General features: G+C 41.7%; 1 protein-coding gene across 2 annotated transcripts in view; it reads left to right on the top strand.

Annotated features, from left to right (window-relative positions):
- The window catches only part of LOC149460927 (multidrug resistance-associated protein 1-like), a 382,011-nt gene that overhangs the window by 108,219 nt on the left and 255,620 nt on the right, over positions 1–18,172 (top strand). For both annotated transcript variants that reach the window (XM_089679079.1, XM_089679078.1), the window contains exons 5-6: positions 7,060–7,185; positions 14,884–14,945. In XM_089679079.1, the coding sequence (XP_089535205.1) occupies positions 7,060–7,185; positions 14,884–14,945 (188 nt within the window). The remainder of the gene's footprint in view (positions 1–7,059; positions 7,186–14,883; positions 14,946–18,172) is intronic.

The following is an 18,172-nucleotide window of genomic DNA, read 5'->3' as shown; positions in this document are numbered from 1 at the left end:
TCAGATGACCTCTGTCAACACCCCCTTGATGTCAGACAAAAAAGAGATTGCAAGCAGATTTGACAGCTTGTTTACTATTTGATTTTGGTTTATCTCTCTGTCATTCCTTCCTGTTTAGTGCTAGTTAGTTCAGTCCTTGCTAGACCCTCCCCTCCCTATTACTTCCAAGAGTTTGGGCTTAGAAAAGTAATTGACTTCCCACACTGTAAAAGACTTGAAAATAATTATCTGTACTGAAACTAGCTGAATTTAAATTGCTTTAGATTCAGCTTCTTCTGTGTCTTATTGAAGTTAAGCTGTCTATTGATGTTGCTAGGTTAGTAGTAACCATGCTGTCTGGACAGACTGGGTCTAAGGAGGTGTGTCGGTGCATAAAGTGGTATTTGAAACAGAACAATAAAAAGGCAGATTGCTAAAGCCTTTAAACCAGTGGTCTCAAAACTGTGGACCCGGGGCCGGTTGCATTCCTTTTGCCTGCTTTTATCCGGCCCTTAGGGAAATATTTCATTTTCTGACACCGACAATGGGGCATAATTTCCCCCACTGACAGCAACAAAGGGGAACAATTCCTCCGAATGACACTGATAGGACACAGTTCCTTCCAATGACACCAATGATGGGACACAATTTCTCATAGTCACCAACGATGGGGCACAATTCCTATCACTGATATCATAGGTGCTGCATTGTTTACTCCCACTGATGTCAGGTTAGGGGGTCCCCAAACGAAACCTTTCAAATGAGATAGTGAGTCCAAATTGATAAAGAAAGGTGCATTTATTACATTGCAGTGGAGATAATATAGCATACAGAAGTTCATCTTCTATGAGGTGGACTAAGGTAACCAATATATCTAAACTCTTAAGCATTAAACTGATATATTATCATAAAGTCCTGGCGTGATCGTATAGTTTTAGTCCAATCCTTATATGCTTAACAGCAAGCTTAGAGTTAAATGGGTGTTAACATCATGTGACTAGTCCAAAACTGGAACCTTTGGTCATCCGCCATGACAGTTGCTAAATGCTTTTCCTAAACTTGAAACAGGAAGGTAGGCAGCTAGTTCACCAGATGGATGCTTACGTCACAGGCACAAACTTCAACTTTCATTTCCTAAGAAAAGGAAAGGGCGACTGCAGTAACAACTCTTAAAAATGACTATATATATATAGACGGTGTCAAGTCAGCAGGTGAACATACTATATGGACAAACTGGATTTATGGAGGTATGTCCATACATAAAGTGGCATTTGAAACAGAACATTCCATATTCCTATGTTTCTGCTTCATCTGTGAACTTGCGCTTTGTGGTGGTGAAACAACATTTTCAATTTGAGGCTCTGACTATTTGCTTAGTTACGGCAATACATATGTTCACAAAGGTGCTGGCTCTGGTTTAGGCTCTTATGGAAGCCAGGGGGATTGTCATTTTGGGCTTTCTGAACTATTGACTTCTGTGGGAGTAATCAAAAGAAGGCCTCAGGGCCAATCTGAAATAGGTGGTTTAAGGCTGGGTTCACACTAGAGTGAATAGCTGCTAGAGCACTTTACCTGTCCGGCAGCTGGCCGCTCTCGACTGCACTAGGGAGCAGTATGTTGCAAGATTGAGAGCATCACATTGTTCCTCCCCCCCTTTTTTAAATTTTGTTTTAAACAGACTTGGAATTTACAAAACACACACTTCATTCAGATACGCTGCGCTGCTGTACAGTGGAATGCAATTCTGTACAGTGGAATGCAATTCTGTACAGTGCTCTGCGATAAGAAGTCTACATTTTATCACAGCATGCTGCAGTGCAGTTCCAGGGTACATTGAAGTTTGAATGGGACACACAGGAGACGTTTGTTTTCTGCATGTCCTTGTGGTGACAAAGGCTGTACAATGCAGTAAAATGCCTGTCACCACACAATGTGTGAATTATCCCCAAGTCTAGCAGGTTTTTATCTGGGTCCTCAATTATAAGAAGTCAACCCTGGAGCAGGACCATTCAGGCACTGGCTGGAATATTTGCATCTTGTCCTGGACACAGCCATGGTACAAGTTTTCCTTCCCCAGGAAAAGTTTTGGACCCTCCAGTCCTAGGTACATAAGGTGAGGCCCCTGGATTGCCTTTCTGCTTGTACCTGAGGGTGCAGGGGTTGATGGTAGCCACCTTTTGAGGTAGTCCCGTATTCGCAAATTCATTTAAGACTGTGCAACTCGGCATCCTGACCTTGTGGGACAAAAAGAACTGTCCTCGGATTACCCTGTGTGAACATCCAGCCTGACACTAGAGTCAGGGAAATCCTTTCTACCTGTGGAGTGGAAAGTACTGATGATGGATGCTAGCCTGTCTTGCCGGGGAGGAGTCCTGGACTCCGTCAGTCCAGGGTACGTGGTCATCAGCGTAAGCTCGGATACAGATTAAACATCCTGGAGCTCAGGTTATCAAGTGTCCTGGCTGCACTATAGCCACCTAGGCTCCTTATTCAGCTTCCTGATTAGGTTACTGCTTGGCTGTTGCTTGAGGTTCCATGCTCTGCTGGTTGGGAGTAATGGGGCTGGCCTGTAATGTGGTGAATGCATTGGATCTTGCTTATAGTTGTTCCCTTTGATACATAGTGCAGTGTGTGGAGTGAGCCGCAGAGTGTCTTGGAGGTTCAGGACCATAGTCTGCCAGCAGCAGAGGCCAGTACCTGAAGACCTGTGTGGGAGTATAGCCATCCTGGAGGAGGAAGCCAGTATGGCGTTTGATCCCCTTTTTAAACCTGCTTGCATTAAGATGTCAGCGATTGAGTACAGAAGCTGTTAAAACATTCATATCCAAGGTGCCATAGTTCTTTCGAGCCTTTCTTGACTTGTTTATGTGGCATCGGAATGTTTGTTTGCTATTTTGCCCACTCCGCAGTTGGGATGCTTTTAGATATCCCATTGATATGTGACAGTGGTCCTTCCCCTCTGTTTTTACTCTTCCTACAGCCTCCTAGAAAAATTAGGCTAGATGAGTGGGAGGGGTTATATAGGGGGATGCCCCTGCTTCCTTCTCTTCTTGCCAGTGTCCGTTTCCCTGACAGTAGCTGCATACACATAGTAATGACTAAAGATCCTGTTTTCCTTTAGAGCTCGTTCACACTGTTTTGTAGAGACATCAGTTTTTCTGCACACGTTCTGTAAGAGCACAACAAAATCTCTTGTTTCTATGTGCCCGGTTCATACCACAGCACTAGTATGTGCAGATTTTTTTCTGTGAAGGAATCTGCAACATGTATAAAAGTAATTGAAGCGTGCATGAAACCTGCTGTAAACTGATGTCTCTGCAAGTTAAATCTGCACATCAGTTTTTCTGCTCGTATGGTGTGAACGAGTCCTTACTGTACTTCGAGAAATGAATTTTACTTGTAAGTTCTTTATTGAAGCTTATGAAACATAAGGAGTACAGTGAGTGAGAAGAAATCTATCTAAGAAAGTCTAAATAACTAGGGATGCACCGAAATTTCGGTGGCTGAAATGTTTCGGCTGAAAACACCCCTTTCAGCCGAATTGGAAAAAAAGCATCGATACATGTGCCGAAAAAACCCCGCCCCTCACCGCCGGCCTCTGCCGCCACCGCTCGGTAGTTCTTTGCTTTACCTGAGAAACCATCGATCCCAGCGCTGGGCATAGAGATGAGTGAAGGAAAGATGACCACCACTGTATGCCCTTGGTGGACTGGAGCAATGTCCCTTCTCGTTCCGGCCATTTTTTTTTTTTTTTTTTTTTTTGATCCAATGCTTTACATTGCAGAGGAGAGATGTGAGGTCTTATTGACCCCATGTCTCTCTATAAAGAGGACCTGCCACTAATTATTTCTATCACAAGGAATGCATGCATTTCTTGTGATAAGAATAACGGTGATTAATTTTTTTTTTTTTTTTTTTAAGGAACCGTGCAAAAAACAAAATAAAAAAAAATATTTTTTAAAAAAAACTTGAAGTGCCCCCCGTCCCCCCATGCTCGCACGTAGTGGTGAACGCATGCATAGGCCATACCCACATATGTAAACGGTGTTCAAACCACACACGTGAGGTATCGCGACGAACGTCGGAGCAAGAGCAATAATTCTCACACTAGACCTCCTCTGTAACTTTACACTGCTAACCTGTAGAACTGTTTAAATCATCACCCATGGAGATTTTTAAGTACTGCAGTTTCACTCCAATCCACAAGCGTGCATAATTTTAAAGTGTGACATGTTGGGTATCTATTTACTCACCCTAACATCCTCTTTCATATTTTACAAAAAAATTGGGGTATATATATTTTTTTAATCAGTGTATTTTTTTCCAAAAATATATATATTAATTTTTAAAAACTGCACATTTCGGTTTTGAGCGAAGTGCATTTTGCATTTTCGGTTTCGGCAACAGAATTTTAATTTCGGTGCAACACTATAAATAACGATAGAAACCTGACAGGAGTTCTAATCCTCCTCCATGGTATCCAAAAGTAGATAAAAAAAGGTTTCAGCTCGACACTTCACTTCTTTAAATTAAATGCTGAAGAGTTCAAACAGCAAATATTTGTTCATGGGCTCATAGCTTGCATATCCATTACATAAAGTTGTCACTTTCCATGGTGCTTATTTAAATTTTTAATGTCCAAGATAATAGCAGTAAAAATGTAAATATATCTGCTCTACATGGAAAAGTGACTCCAATGTAGATAGGAATTTATCTGGAAACAGTTGTGGGGTGATATTTGTGCTGGACTGCCTAAGTGAGTGATTCAGTCCACTGGATGTCAAATGTTACTTCTGGGTACGCTTTTGGTTAGATAAAATGATTTTCTGTGTAATTTGTGATGTTGCTTGTGGGTTCATGCACATCATCACTACAGTGACTTTCCTATGAAAAAGCCCAGAACTGCTTTGGATGTTACATTCCTAAGGGCTTGTTCATACCAAAACTACTACACCACCCCCAGTTGTTGGTGTGCACTGTGATACAATGTGTTCTTTTTTTTTTTTTTTTTTTTGTCAGGTACATTTGCCTTGTCTATGCATTTGCCCGGTGCAGTGCAGTGCCCAAACACATCTGGTGTAAACCATCCTGAATACTGATCCAAAAACTCTTTATCTGTGTTCTCAAAATTATCAAGGAGTTTTCTAGTGTTACTTTTGTAGTGGTCCATCTGAATCAATTTTTTTAAATAACTGATTTCTTGAATGCAAATAATTCTACATCTAAAAATGTTTATTTTATGCTTTGTGTAATCAATTCTTCATTCCCTTCACCAGCTAACATGCAAATCTGTTTAACTCGAGTGCTCTGGTTGTTGAGATAAGAGAGTAAAGGCAAAGCAGGATTCACTGAATAAAAATTCCCAATTTTCAGCTCTAGATATGTAATTTTTTCTTTGGGAATAGATTTGGACATCATACAGAGTTCAAACATATTCCAGTTAGCAGGAGAGTCTCCAGAATTTACTGCAGGCTTAGAGGGTGGTGTTTTACGCCTAGGTAATATAGTCTTAAAATGTGGTACAAGAACGAATGCATAGTCCAAATTATATTACAGGTTGGTATCATTCCCTCCAGCCCGTGCCCTCTCCCCTGATCAATAATACAACCATCAGTTCCACCCCTCATGCCAGGGTACTAGGTGAAATCCTAGACTCCCATCTGTCCTTTCAGCCCCAAATCCAATAACTGTCCAAATCAGTTGCTGTCAAATAACTGTGTAGACTTCACCTCCGCAACATCTCCAAGATATGCCCATTCTTAACCTCTGAAACTGCTAAGCAACTTATTCACTCCTTTGTTATCTCTCGCCTTGACTATTGTAACTCCCACCTCATTGCCCTACCTCATCGCAGGCTGTCCCCTCTTCACTCTATCATGAATGCTGCTGTCAGACTCCTCCACCTTACTAACTGTTCCATATCGGCCATCCCTCTCTGCCAATCCCTCCACTGGCTTCCCATTGCCCAACAAACAAAATTCAAAATGTTAACAATCACATATAAAACCATTTATAACTTGGTACTACTTAAATGCAGCAAAATGTTTGATACCCAATTTTTGGCGTAAAGTAGAGGTACCAAAGGAAGAAGACTGGATAGATAGAGTGGACCAGATTGATAGGATGGAGAAACTTTTTCACATGCAGGAAGATAGGTTGGGGGCATATTACGTGAAATGGAAAAAATGGGAAGAGTTTAGATTGAAGGTAAAATGATGAAGTTGTGACTCATAAATAGGAATACTCTTCTTGCTTTTTGTGTGGAGAATGTTGAAAAGCATAGGGTGGATAGTTGCTGGGGGGAGGGAGTTGTGAGGGAGGGAAAGGAAGGGTTTTTTTTGGAAGGGAGGGGGGATGGGAGAAGGTAAAATATTGTGAATATTGCTTTTATGAGAACGTAAATGGAATATGTATTGTTGTTTTGTTTGTATTTTTGGAACGTTAATATTTACATAAAAAAAAACATTTATAACTCTGCCCTAAATTACATCACCAATCTTGTCTCCAAATATCACCCAAACCACCCTCTCCTCTCCTCTTACGACCTTCTGCTCTCTAGCTCCCTTGTCTCCTCCTCCCATGCTCATCTCCAGGACTTCTCCAGAGCCCCCCCCCCCATCCTCTGGAACTCTCTGCCCCAATCTATCAGATTATCGCCTACTCTGCCCACTTTTAGGCGATCTCTGAAAACCTATCTCTTCACGGAAGCCTATCCCACCTTCAGCTAATAACGGAATCCTCTATTATTACCTTTTGTACTATCAGCCCCTTGCTCTTCGATTGTAAGCTCCAAGGAGCAGGGCCCTCCTAACCCTCTTGTATTGAACTGTATTGTTTCTGTATTGTCTCCCTTTTATTTTGTAAAGCACTGAGCAAACTGTTGGCTCTATATAAATCCTGTATAATAATAATAATCTACAATTTATATCTGCAAAAGTGTGTGTTTTATATTTATATATATATATATATATAAATATAACCCCTTAATAATGACATTGTTACAAATTACAGTTAACTGTGTTATGTATTGAAACACAGTCATGACCTTTTAATGTGTTCTTGTTTCACTCCTGTCTGCAGGGTGCCAGTATAAATGTGTTTCGGGATTTCACATTCTACACATACTTTCTGCTCGTCTTGGTGGAACTTATATTGGCTGCATTCCCTGACAAACCTCCTCTCTTTTCCGAAACAGTCAATGATCCTGTGAGTGACATAATTTCTGTTGCTGTTAAATGTAAACTGGCAGGCTAATCTTAGCCTTGTGTTTTCCACTGTGTGTATGAGGTACAAGAGATTAAGCTTTTATGAGGACCTTTCTTTTTGTATAATTTATCTATTTTACGATTATCTGAAATAGTTGTACACTGCTCTTATTATTTTGTCTGACTAATGAGGTTGCTTAAATCATTTGTTCACTTAACATGAGAACTCTGCCTCTAGTGTCTGCAAGTGTAAGCTTTTCGCTGTGCCTTTTCTTGTCTGCTTCCTCAAAATTTTACATATACAGCCCAAAGTATATACCAAATGTGATGATATAATTGCTGTAGAAAATAGAAGCATCATGCATGCTTATGTGCAGCAGTAACTGCATCTATTCACTAAAGCAGGTCCACATCATCTCTCAGCACATACATGTGATCAGAATTAATCTAAAATGGAGGGCAGGCTGTGTTCATGTTGTGCTGTGAACTGCTTCTGCTTGAACCGCTGATATATAATGAGTGCCTGATTCCAGCTGGACGTAGAAGCAATGCCAGCACTTCTCGTAGATTTTAACGGCCCATGGAAGGAACATACGTTTTGTGGTTATTGTAGTAAAGCATAGCAAAAAATTAAATTAACCCACATCTCGGAATAGGTGCATAGTACCAAATCCCAAGAAGCAGAACTATACACGACGATGGAACAAATTTTCAAATATTAGGGGACTTTAAAGGTACTGTGCTAAAGCATCACACATTTGTTAAAATACACATACTATATTGAAGTCCATTAAAAAGGTGGACAATATATACTACCAGATGTTTCCATTATAACATACAATTGTAGAGTATTAACATAAAAATCACAGCTACAGGTGAAACTCGAAAAATTAGAATATCGTGCAAAAGTTCATTTATTTCAGTAATGCAACTTAAAAGGTGAAACTAATACATGAGATAGACTCAGTACATGCAAAGCCAGATAGTTCAAGCTGTGATTTGTCATAATTGTGGTGATTATGGCTTACAGCTCATGAAAACCCCAAATCCACAATTTTAGAAAATTAGAATATTGTGTAAAGGTGCAATATTCTAGGCTCAAAGTGTCCCACTCTAATCAGCTAATTAAGCCATAACACCTGCAAAGGGTTCCTGAGCCTTTAAATGGTCTCGCAGTCTGGTTCAGTAGGAATCACAATCATGGGAAAGACTGCTGACCTGAGAGTTGTGCAGAAAACCATCATTGACACCCTCCATAAGGAGGGAAAGCCTCAAATTGCAAAAGAAGTTGGATGTTCCCAAAGTGCTGTATCAAAGCACATTAATAGAAAGTTATGTGTAAGGGAAAAGTGTGGAAGAAAAATGTGCACAAGCAGCAGGGATGACCGCAGCCTGGAGAGGATTGTCAGGAAAAGGCCATTCAAAAGTCTTGGGGACTTTCACAAGGAGTAGACTGAGGCTGGAGTCAGTGCATCAAGAGCCACCACACACAGACGGATTCTGGACATGGGCTTCAAATGTCGTATTCCTCTTGTCAAGCCGCTCCTGAACAACAAACCGCATCAGAAGCGTCTTACCTGGGCTGAAGAAAAACAGACCTGGTCTGTTGCTCAGTGGTCCAAAGTGCTCTTTTCTTGTTGAGAGCAACTTTTGCATCTCTTTTGGAAACCAAGGACCCAGAGGATGGAGGAGGAATGGAGAGTTACACACTGCAAGATGCTTGAAGTCCAGTGTGAAGTTTGCACAGTCTGTGTTGATTTGGGGAGCCATGTCATCTGCTGGTGTTGGTCCACTGTGCTTCATTAAGTCCAGGGTCAACGCAGCCGTCTACCAGGAGATTTTGGAGCACTTCATGCTTCCTTCCGCAGACGAGTTTTATGGGGATGCTGACTTCATTTTCCAGCAGGACTTGGCACCTGCCCACACTGCCAAAAGCACCAAAACCTGGTTCAATGACCGTGGGATTACTGTGCTTGATTGGCCAGCAAACTCGCCTGACCTGAACCCCATAGAGAATCTATGGGGCATTGCCAAGAGAAAGATGAGAGACATGAGACTGAACAACGCAGAAGAGCTGAAGGTCGCTATTGAAGCATCATGGTCTTCCATAACACCTCAGCAGTGCCACAGGCTGATTGATTCCACGCCGTATTGAGGCAGTAATTGCTGCAAAAGGGGCCCAAACCAAGTACTGAGTACATATGTATGCTTATACTTTTCAGAGGTCCGATGTTGTTCTATGTACAATCCTTGTTTTATTGATTGCATGTAATATTCTAATTTTCTGAGATTGTGGATTTGGGGTTTTCATGAGCTGTAAGCCATAATCATCACAATTATGACATCACAGCTTGAACTATCTTGCTTTGCATGTATTGAGTCTATCTCATATATTAGTTAAACCTTTTAAGTTGCATTACTGAAATAAATGAACTTTTGCACAATATTCTAATTTTTTAAGTTTCACCTTTATGTATCAACAACATCATGTCCCGCCATTATATGCCGGCGTGTTTCACAGTTCACATTTGCTTCATTAGGGACATTGCGGGACCATCTAGAAAGTTGAAATAGAATACATTACAGTACAAAATAATGTAATTTAAAATAATTTTTCACACAATATTCACTAATACTTAAAGCTTACCACAGTATCAATCACAACTCTGCAATGGTTGTTGGTTCATAAGGAGATGACACACAGGACACCTATAGACACCACCCCCATATATATAGGGGAGGGAGAGAGAATCCGGGCACTGGGCCAAGCAGAGGGGAGGAGGAGGCGAGGGCCACCACTAATCGCAGGTCTCCAGTTACAATATAATACAGAAATAGCCCTACTAAGTATGACACCATAAAATCTAAAAACATTAAAGGGGAGGGGGCAGAGAGAGGGGCTTTTATGCCTATATAAATTTAAGCTGCAAAAGGGGCATATATTGAATATCTATATACCTTTTTAAAAATCAAAATATAAGCCTATCAGGATGTATAAACATCCCCCTTACTTTTCGTATATTCATAAAGAGACTTGAAGAATGGCAGACAGGCCATTGTATAACCTACTCCTCAATCTATATAGCCCCCCGTAATACTACATACAAGAGGTCAGCCATATCCATAAAAGGGGCAAACAAGCGAGGAAAAAAAGAGCAAGATAAGTCAATATAGAGTAGTCATTCCTATAATAAGTGCCCCTAATAGATCCCACAAATCAAATGTTGCGCACAGGGCCACCCCCCTCCCCCCACAAGCCATTGGACTTACTAAAACTAAATAGTTTTGTTTTTTTTTTAACTATAAAATATCGGAGTACATTGAGAGACACAGGTCTCTCCCCTTTGTTCTTATGTTCCACTCCTTCTATTACCTTTCCCTAGGTACCTGAATTACTCATCAGGTGTACCCTTAATGTATTCCAAGAAACAGATGTAATTCAAAAGTCTATTATTTTAAATGCTTTCTTGCATGTTTTTTTTTCTTCTCCATAATTGATTTTTATTCACTTACAACGTGCCTTTTGAATTGCCTAAATGATACTATTCCAGGAAGAGTCGGATGTATAGTAGAAGTCTTCTCTCCTTGAACGTCATGGTCCTCTCCTTTGCTGGGAGTGTCTAATAACACTGTGCACTGATTCAGTATCTCTGCATTTCATTTCCCTATATAACCTTGTTATGTATCTGCTCTGAGTCTGGTGGCCCTGTTGACATCACATCTCACATTCCAAGGTAGTCTCTTCCTTTCACCTTAATGAGGATATTGTTCCCCATGTTCTGCTTGGAAACATGCCAAGGAAATATCAATTCACTGACTGGATGTGGCCAGGGTAGTTATCTTCTTTCAGATAGACAGAGTCCTTTTTTTGTCCTCCATGAAGGTCCCAAGAAGCAACATCCTGCTTCCTTTTCCACCATTGATAGGTGGCTCAGGCTGTTAATTTCTAGGGTTTACTCTCTCAAAATGCAGGTTCCTCCATTTCCTTTTTGGGCCCATTCCATCATATCTGTGGGTATTTATTGGTTCTTTCAGGATCAAGCATCCATTTTTCAGGTCTGCAAAACCAACACCTAGTCTTCTGTTCATAATGGTTCAATGTTTTTCTGGGTGGATATTCAAGCCTCTGCTGATACAACCCTTTATTTCTTGGAGATGTCCCACAGTCTTTGACTTCTGTCCTGTATTTTACAATTACTCTAATGGGAATTTTGACAGTAAATGCCTTGTTAAAATTTTTTATTGGTTTCATTGGAAAACATACATTTGAACAGACAATTAGAAGAAACAGGCCATTTTGATGCGCAACATATATATAACAAACCAAAGAGTATATATGAAAAAATAAACCTGGCGATAATTAACATTTCAATTGCAACTGGGCCAGGTAGGCACTTCAAATGAGATAACTCAGTGTAGAAAAAAAAATACACCCTAAAACACAGACAACTTAAGGTAGCACCAGTGAGGTAGGCTATGGCTTTAAACTCAGAGGGATGGCGTAGGCAGGAGACAATAAAATACTCTGAACCATAGTATGATGACAACTGGCTTGAGAATACAGCCTGTAGAGAACGAGAAAAACTATGAAAGAAAGGGAGGGCCGGGGTTGTAAAGGTGCCTAACTACCAAGTCTCAGGCTCAGCTGTAGCGATGATACAGAAAGGGAAATATAGAGCCCAGATTCCAGCAAGTGGAAAAGAGAGCCACAAGGTTAGACACATGTTGGTATGCCTATGTGGGTGTGTCACCATGGTAAAAGCACCGACTCATCAAAGACAGTGTTTGATCCGTGGCTGCCAAGTTGTCTTGAATTTCCCAGTCTGGTCCTTTTTTAGGGCTTCCAGTTTATCGTGTATTATGGTGCGATGCATTCTATGCTTGGTCTCCAAAGATGGCGATCACCACACCTTGGCTGTGGTCTATATAGCGGCCATCAGAAGCTGGATAAAAAATGCCGGGGCCTGGTTGGAGGGTTACCTCAAAAAGAACAAAGGCTAGTGCGAAAATTTCCTTCCAGAATGATTGGGCCACCGGACACGCCCACCAAATGTGCAAATGCGTCCCTAGTCCTAGCCATGGAAACCGAGAGCCAAGCTAGTTGATGTAAATTTAGTGATTCTAGCGGACACTAAATACCATCTGACCAAAACTTTGTAGTTGGCTTCCACAGCAACCACGTTTGGTGAAGAGGACTTGGTAACTTGCCACATCTCTGACCATTCATCTGTATCAAATGAGCTGCCTAAGTCTTTCTCCCACTTTGTAGCCTTGGTTAGGTTTAAAGAGAATCTGATTGGAGAGAGTCGAAATAAGGCCTCTAACATGAGGGTCTTTAAAACAAAGTAGTTCGAACTGAGAGAGATGAGTCAGTGCTCTATCTCTAAGAATGTAGGGGGAGAGGGGGAGTAAAAAATTTTCATTTGTAGATAGCAGAAGAGCTCCTAACGAGGGAGACCAAAAGATTCACAGAGAGTCGGGAAAGAGATAAATGAGGTCGCATTGACCATCTTGAAAAAACAGATAAGATCCATTGCATTCCATGCTTCACGTTTGCGCCCCCCCCCAAAAGTAAATTCTATATTATGCAGTACACAACATGACACAAACCAACCTCCCATCTGTCTTCTGTTTCTCTTTATTTCATGCTCTAAAACATGGCGTCCCACAGAGTGGGCTGGGTTATATTCTCTGGGCACATCCCCAGCAATGTTTTTGCCAGAGTCCAACCTCCTGATGGTAGCAGCATAGAACTCATGGTCCATGACTTATTGTCCTGTACTGGACTCCATGATATAAAATTTACTGTCGAGACAAGATTCTCATTATTTTTGTTCATCTCCTCTTTATGAGAAGGATGTAGTGAGAGCAGTTAGGATCTACTTGAACTACATTTTTGCTCTGCATGATTTGGAGTTGCTATACGTCAAACCGAAAGGCCTTCCTAAGAGCTCTCCATATTTCATTATAGATATTGCTTGGTAGATTCACCCTTACAGTTTCTCTTATTTGGCTAAAGAGCAGGTGTCACACTTGCCTGTCACTGCTCTTTTTACTAGAGCAGTAGGAACATTTTTGTCTGTTCATCATTAGGCTTCTGCTTATTGGGTGTTAACCTGGTCTTTGGTTCACCCATTCATTGAGTTTTGCCATTTTGATGTGGTGGTCTCAGCCAAGGCTTCCATTGAGCATGTGGCTGTGTGATCAGCCAGACATATACTACTTGGCAGTTGCCTGTGAGGTGATAAAAACAACATTTTTTTTCTGCAACAGTTCATTGGGGTCCCTTTTCCATAAATGTCAATTTGATGTCTGCTTTTTGATGCATGGTTTTTCGTTAACTAACTTTTTAACTGCTAGCCACTCCTTCCCATTAACCCTATGCCCAAAACAATATCTGCTGGGACTTATCGCTAATAGGGATAGCGATAAACGTTTGCATGTTTTTCTTCAAGAAACCCTTTTCGTTGCCAGAGTGATGATAGCAAAGGTTTGGCTTAGGGCCTCGCCTCCGACAATTCAGCATTGATAGCCAACATTATTCTTGCCTTACCCTTTAAAAATGTTATATATACATACATACACAGCATGTCGCCAGACCTAAACCCTATTGAGCATCTCTGGGGCATCCTCAAACGGAAGGGGGAGGAGCGCAAGGTCTCTAACATCCACCAGCTCCATGATGTCATCATGGAGGAGTGGAAGAGGACTCCAGTGGCAACCTGTGAAGCTCTGGTGAACTCCATGCCCAAGACGGTTAAGGCAGTGCTGGAAAGAATGGTGGCCACACAAAATATTGACACTTTGGGCCCAATTTTGGACATTTTCACTCGGGTGTACTCGCATTTGTTGCCAGCGGTTTAGACATTAATGGCTGTGTGTTGAATTATTTTGAGGGGACAGCAAATATACACGTTTATACAAGCTGTACTCTTACTACTTTACATTGTAGCAAAGTGTAATTTCTTCAGTGTTGTCACATGAAAAGATATAACAAAATATCTACAAAAATGTGAGGGGTGTACTCACTTCTAGGAGATATTATCTGTCGATAGAAGATGACCTGGCAAATGCAATAAGATTTGGGAGAGATGGTTAGAGCAACCCTACACATGCAATATAGATGAATCTGAAGATGCATAATAAATGTACGTTATTTTCATGTATAGCATTGCTTCATGATTTTGCCAACTATGTAAACAAATATTTTTGTCACTAGGAATAAGTCATGGTATGGAGTTATTTGTATTGTTCCTCTTTGTATTATAAATGCCTACCTCTTTTAATAAAGAGCTCTTTTTGACAAAAAAAAATACTGACCTGTCTTAATAATTCACATGAACTGTGAATTTTAATGATAGAGGTGTTTTCATATTTTGATGCCTCTATGCTAAGGTAGTTAGATATTTACCATTTTTTATGGATAATTTGTCTCACCAGTTGTGATCAGTAACTTAATGTAAATGTCAAAAATGAAGTCACAGTGATAAAAGCTTGTCTTTTGCAAATATTCATAGTCTATCTTTTTAAAATGGTAGAAATGAAATCCTAAAAGGGTATGTTGTCTCACAGGGTAACTTTTTAATATACTTTCGAAGGCGAAATGTGAAATCCGTATTTGCAGTTGAGACTTTTTCCCCAGTTGCAAAATAAAATAGAATTGCATTATGGCTAATGATGATTTTTAACCTCTCCCTAGAATCCCTGTCCAGAGTCGAGTTCTTCTTTTCTCTCCAAGATTACGTTCTGGTGGATAAGTAGGTGGGTAGCATTAAAGCAAAGCCTATTTGTTTTGAAACTGATTACACACATTGTATAACCCTTAACTCTTATCTACTTGCCATCCGCCCTATAGCAGATTTACTGCTACAGGGCGGACATTCTGTTCAAAATCACGTATATAAATGTGATTTTGCATTTCCGCCACTGGGGGTGCTGCCAGAGCGCTGGATCTACTGTGATTGGATACAGCAGAAGCGGATCAACAGGTGCTGGGCAATGGATGAGCGCTGGCACATGTTGATCGTCAAGCAGGCTGAAATAACACAGCTCTGCCTATGTAAGCAAGGCAGAGCTATGTTATGTTAACGGAAATCGGCTAGATGTTATTCAGGGAATAAAATCTAGCAGATTGCCTAGAAAAAACAGCACATAGTCAACACACACACACTGGCTAGGCACTTACAGTCATGTCCATAAATATTGGGACATCGACACAATTCTAACATTTTTGGCTCTATACACCACCACAATGGATTTGAAATGAACAAGATGTGCTTTAACTGCAGACTGTCAGCTTTAATTTGAGGGTAATAACATCCAAATCAGGTGAACGGTGTAGGAATTACAACAGTTTGCATATGTGCCTCCCACTTGTTAAGGGACCAAAAGTAATGGTACAGAATAATAATCATAACTCAAACTTTCACTTTTTAATACTTGGTTGCAAATCCTTTGCAGTCAATTACAGCCTGAAGTCTGGAACGCATAGACATCACCAGACGCTGGGTTTCATCCCTGGTGATGCTCTGCCAGGCCTCTACTGCAACTGTCTTCAGTTCCTGCTTGTTCTTGGGGCATTTTCCCTTCAGTTTTGTCTTCAGTAAGTGACATGCATGCTCAGTCGGATTCAGGTCAGGTGATTGACTTGGCCATTGCATAACATTCCTCTTTTTTTCCCTTAAACTCTTTGGTTGCTTTTGCAGTCTGCTTTGGGTCATTGTCCATCTGCACTGTGAAGCGGCGTCCAATGAGTTCTGAAGCATTTGGCTGAATATGAGCAGATAATATTGCCTGAAACACTTCAGAATTCATCCTGCTGCTTTTGTCAGTAGTCACATCCTCAATAAATACAAGAGAACCAGTTCCATTGGCAGCCATACATACCCACGCCATGACACTACCACCACCATGCTTCACTGATGAGGTGGTATGCTTAGGAACATGAGCAGTTCCTTTTCTTCTCCATACTCTTCCCATCACCCTGGTACAAGTTAATCTTGGTCTCATCTGTCCATAGGATATTGTTCCAGAACTGTGAAGGCTTTTTTAGATGTCGTTTGGCAAACTCTAATCTGGCCTTCCTGTTTTTGAGGCTCACCAATGGTTTACATCTTGTGGTGAACCCTCTGTATTCACTCTGGTGAAGTCTTCTCTTGATTGTTGACTTTGACACACATACACCTACCTCCTGGAGAGTGTTCTTGATCTGGCCAACTGTTGTGAAGGGTGTTTTCTTCACTAGGGAAAGAGTTCTTCGGTCATCCACCACAGTTGTTTTCCGTGGTCTTCCGGGTCTTTTGATGTTGCTGAGCTCACCGGTGCGTTCCTTCTTTTTAAGAATGTTCCAAACCGTTGTTTTGGCCACGCCTAATGTTTTTGCTATCTCTCTGATGGGTTTGTTTTGTTTTTTCAGCCTAATGATGGCTTGCTTCACTGATAGTGACAGCTCTTTGGATCTCATCTTGAGAGTTGACAGCAACAGATTCCAAATGCAAATAGCACACTTGAAATGAACTCTGGACCTTTTATCTGCTCATTGTAATTGGGATAATGAGGGAATAACACACACCTGGCCATGGAACAGCTGAGAAGCCAATTGTCCCATTACTTTTGGTCCCTTAACAAGTGGGAGTCACATATGCAAACTGTTGTAATTCCTACACCGTTCACCTGATTTGGATGTAAATACCCTCAAATTAAAGCTGACAGTCTGCAGTTAAAGCACATCTTGTTTGTTTCATTTCAAATCCATTGTGGTGGTGTATAGAGCCAAAAAGTTTAGAATTGTGTCGATGTCCCAATATTTATGGACCTGATTGTAATTAACACTTTGATTGCCCTAGATCAGGGGTGTCCAAACTTTTTTCAAAGAGGGCCAGATTGGATGAAGTGAACATGGTGGAGGGCCGAACATTTTTCCAAACATTCTTTGAACCATTACAATTAAATGCAAATAAATTATTTTATGCCAAGTTACCTTTTTTTTCGCCGTATAAGACGCACCTGACCATAAGACGCACCTAGGTTTTAGAGGCAGAAAACAGGAAAAAAAAAATTCTGAACTAATGGACTGCAGACACAGTACAGGAGATGACCAGAGACTGCGGACAGCACAGGGATGACCAGAGACTGCGGACAGCACAGGGATGACCAGAGACTGCGGACAGCACAGGGATGACCAGAGACTGCGGACAGCACAGGGATGACCAGAGACTGCGGACAGCACAGGGATGACCAGAGACTGCGGACAGCACAGGGATGACCAGAGACTGCGGACAGCACAGGGATGACCAGAGACTGCGGACAGTACAGATGACTGCTGACCTTTGGGGAGGTGGGGAGCGGGTACCTGAATTTGACAGGTACCCGCTCTTACTTCCGCAGTTGTTCTTTGATCTTACCTGTTCCTCGATCCAGCCGCGCGCTGTCTTCCCGGCTTCTGTAATGGCGCTCGGCATGACAGCCGGGTGCCCAGTGCGCATGAGCGAGAAGCACTTGCGCTTTGTGATTGGTCCGGCGGCTTCTGGGATCTGTCATGTGTCCCAGGTACCGCCTTACCATTCACAAAAAGCACCGCTTCTTGCGCATGCGCACTTGGCACCCGGCTGTCATGCCCAGCGCCCACACTACAGAAGCCGGGAAGACAGCGCGCCGCTGGATAGAGGAACAGGTAAGGTCCCGCTGCAGAGCTGAGCGGCCGGCCCGGTATTCTGACACGGCCGCGGTGGAAATACCGGACCTGCCGCTCCATATTCGCTCCATAAGACACACTGACATGGAGGGCCGTATTAATCCGACCCTCGGGCCGTAAATGGCCCGCGGACCGGACTTTGGACATGCCTGCCCTAGATGATTAATCTTTTCCCAGCCAGTGTCATTAATATAGTGACAGTGTATTAGTGTCAGACTGGTGCAATATAGCAGTTCCGGCAAGTTGCTGATTGCCGCCATTACTAGTATAAAAAAAAAATTCCAGTATATATACC

The sequence above is a fragment of the Staurois parvus genome, unplaced genomic scaffold, assembly GCF_062004578.1.
Source record: "Staurois parvus isolate SC_StPar_1 unplaced genomic scaffold, SC_StPar_1.0 ptg000217l, whole genome shotgun sequence".
Taxonomy (NCBI): domain Eukaryota; kingdom Metazoa; phylum Chordata; class Amphibia; order Anura; family Ranidae; genus Staurois; species Staurois parvus.
The sequence above is the reverse complement of the archived record's forward strand: the minus strand, read 5'-3'. Positions and strand labels throughout refer to the sequence as shown.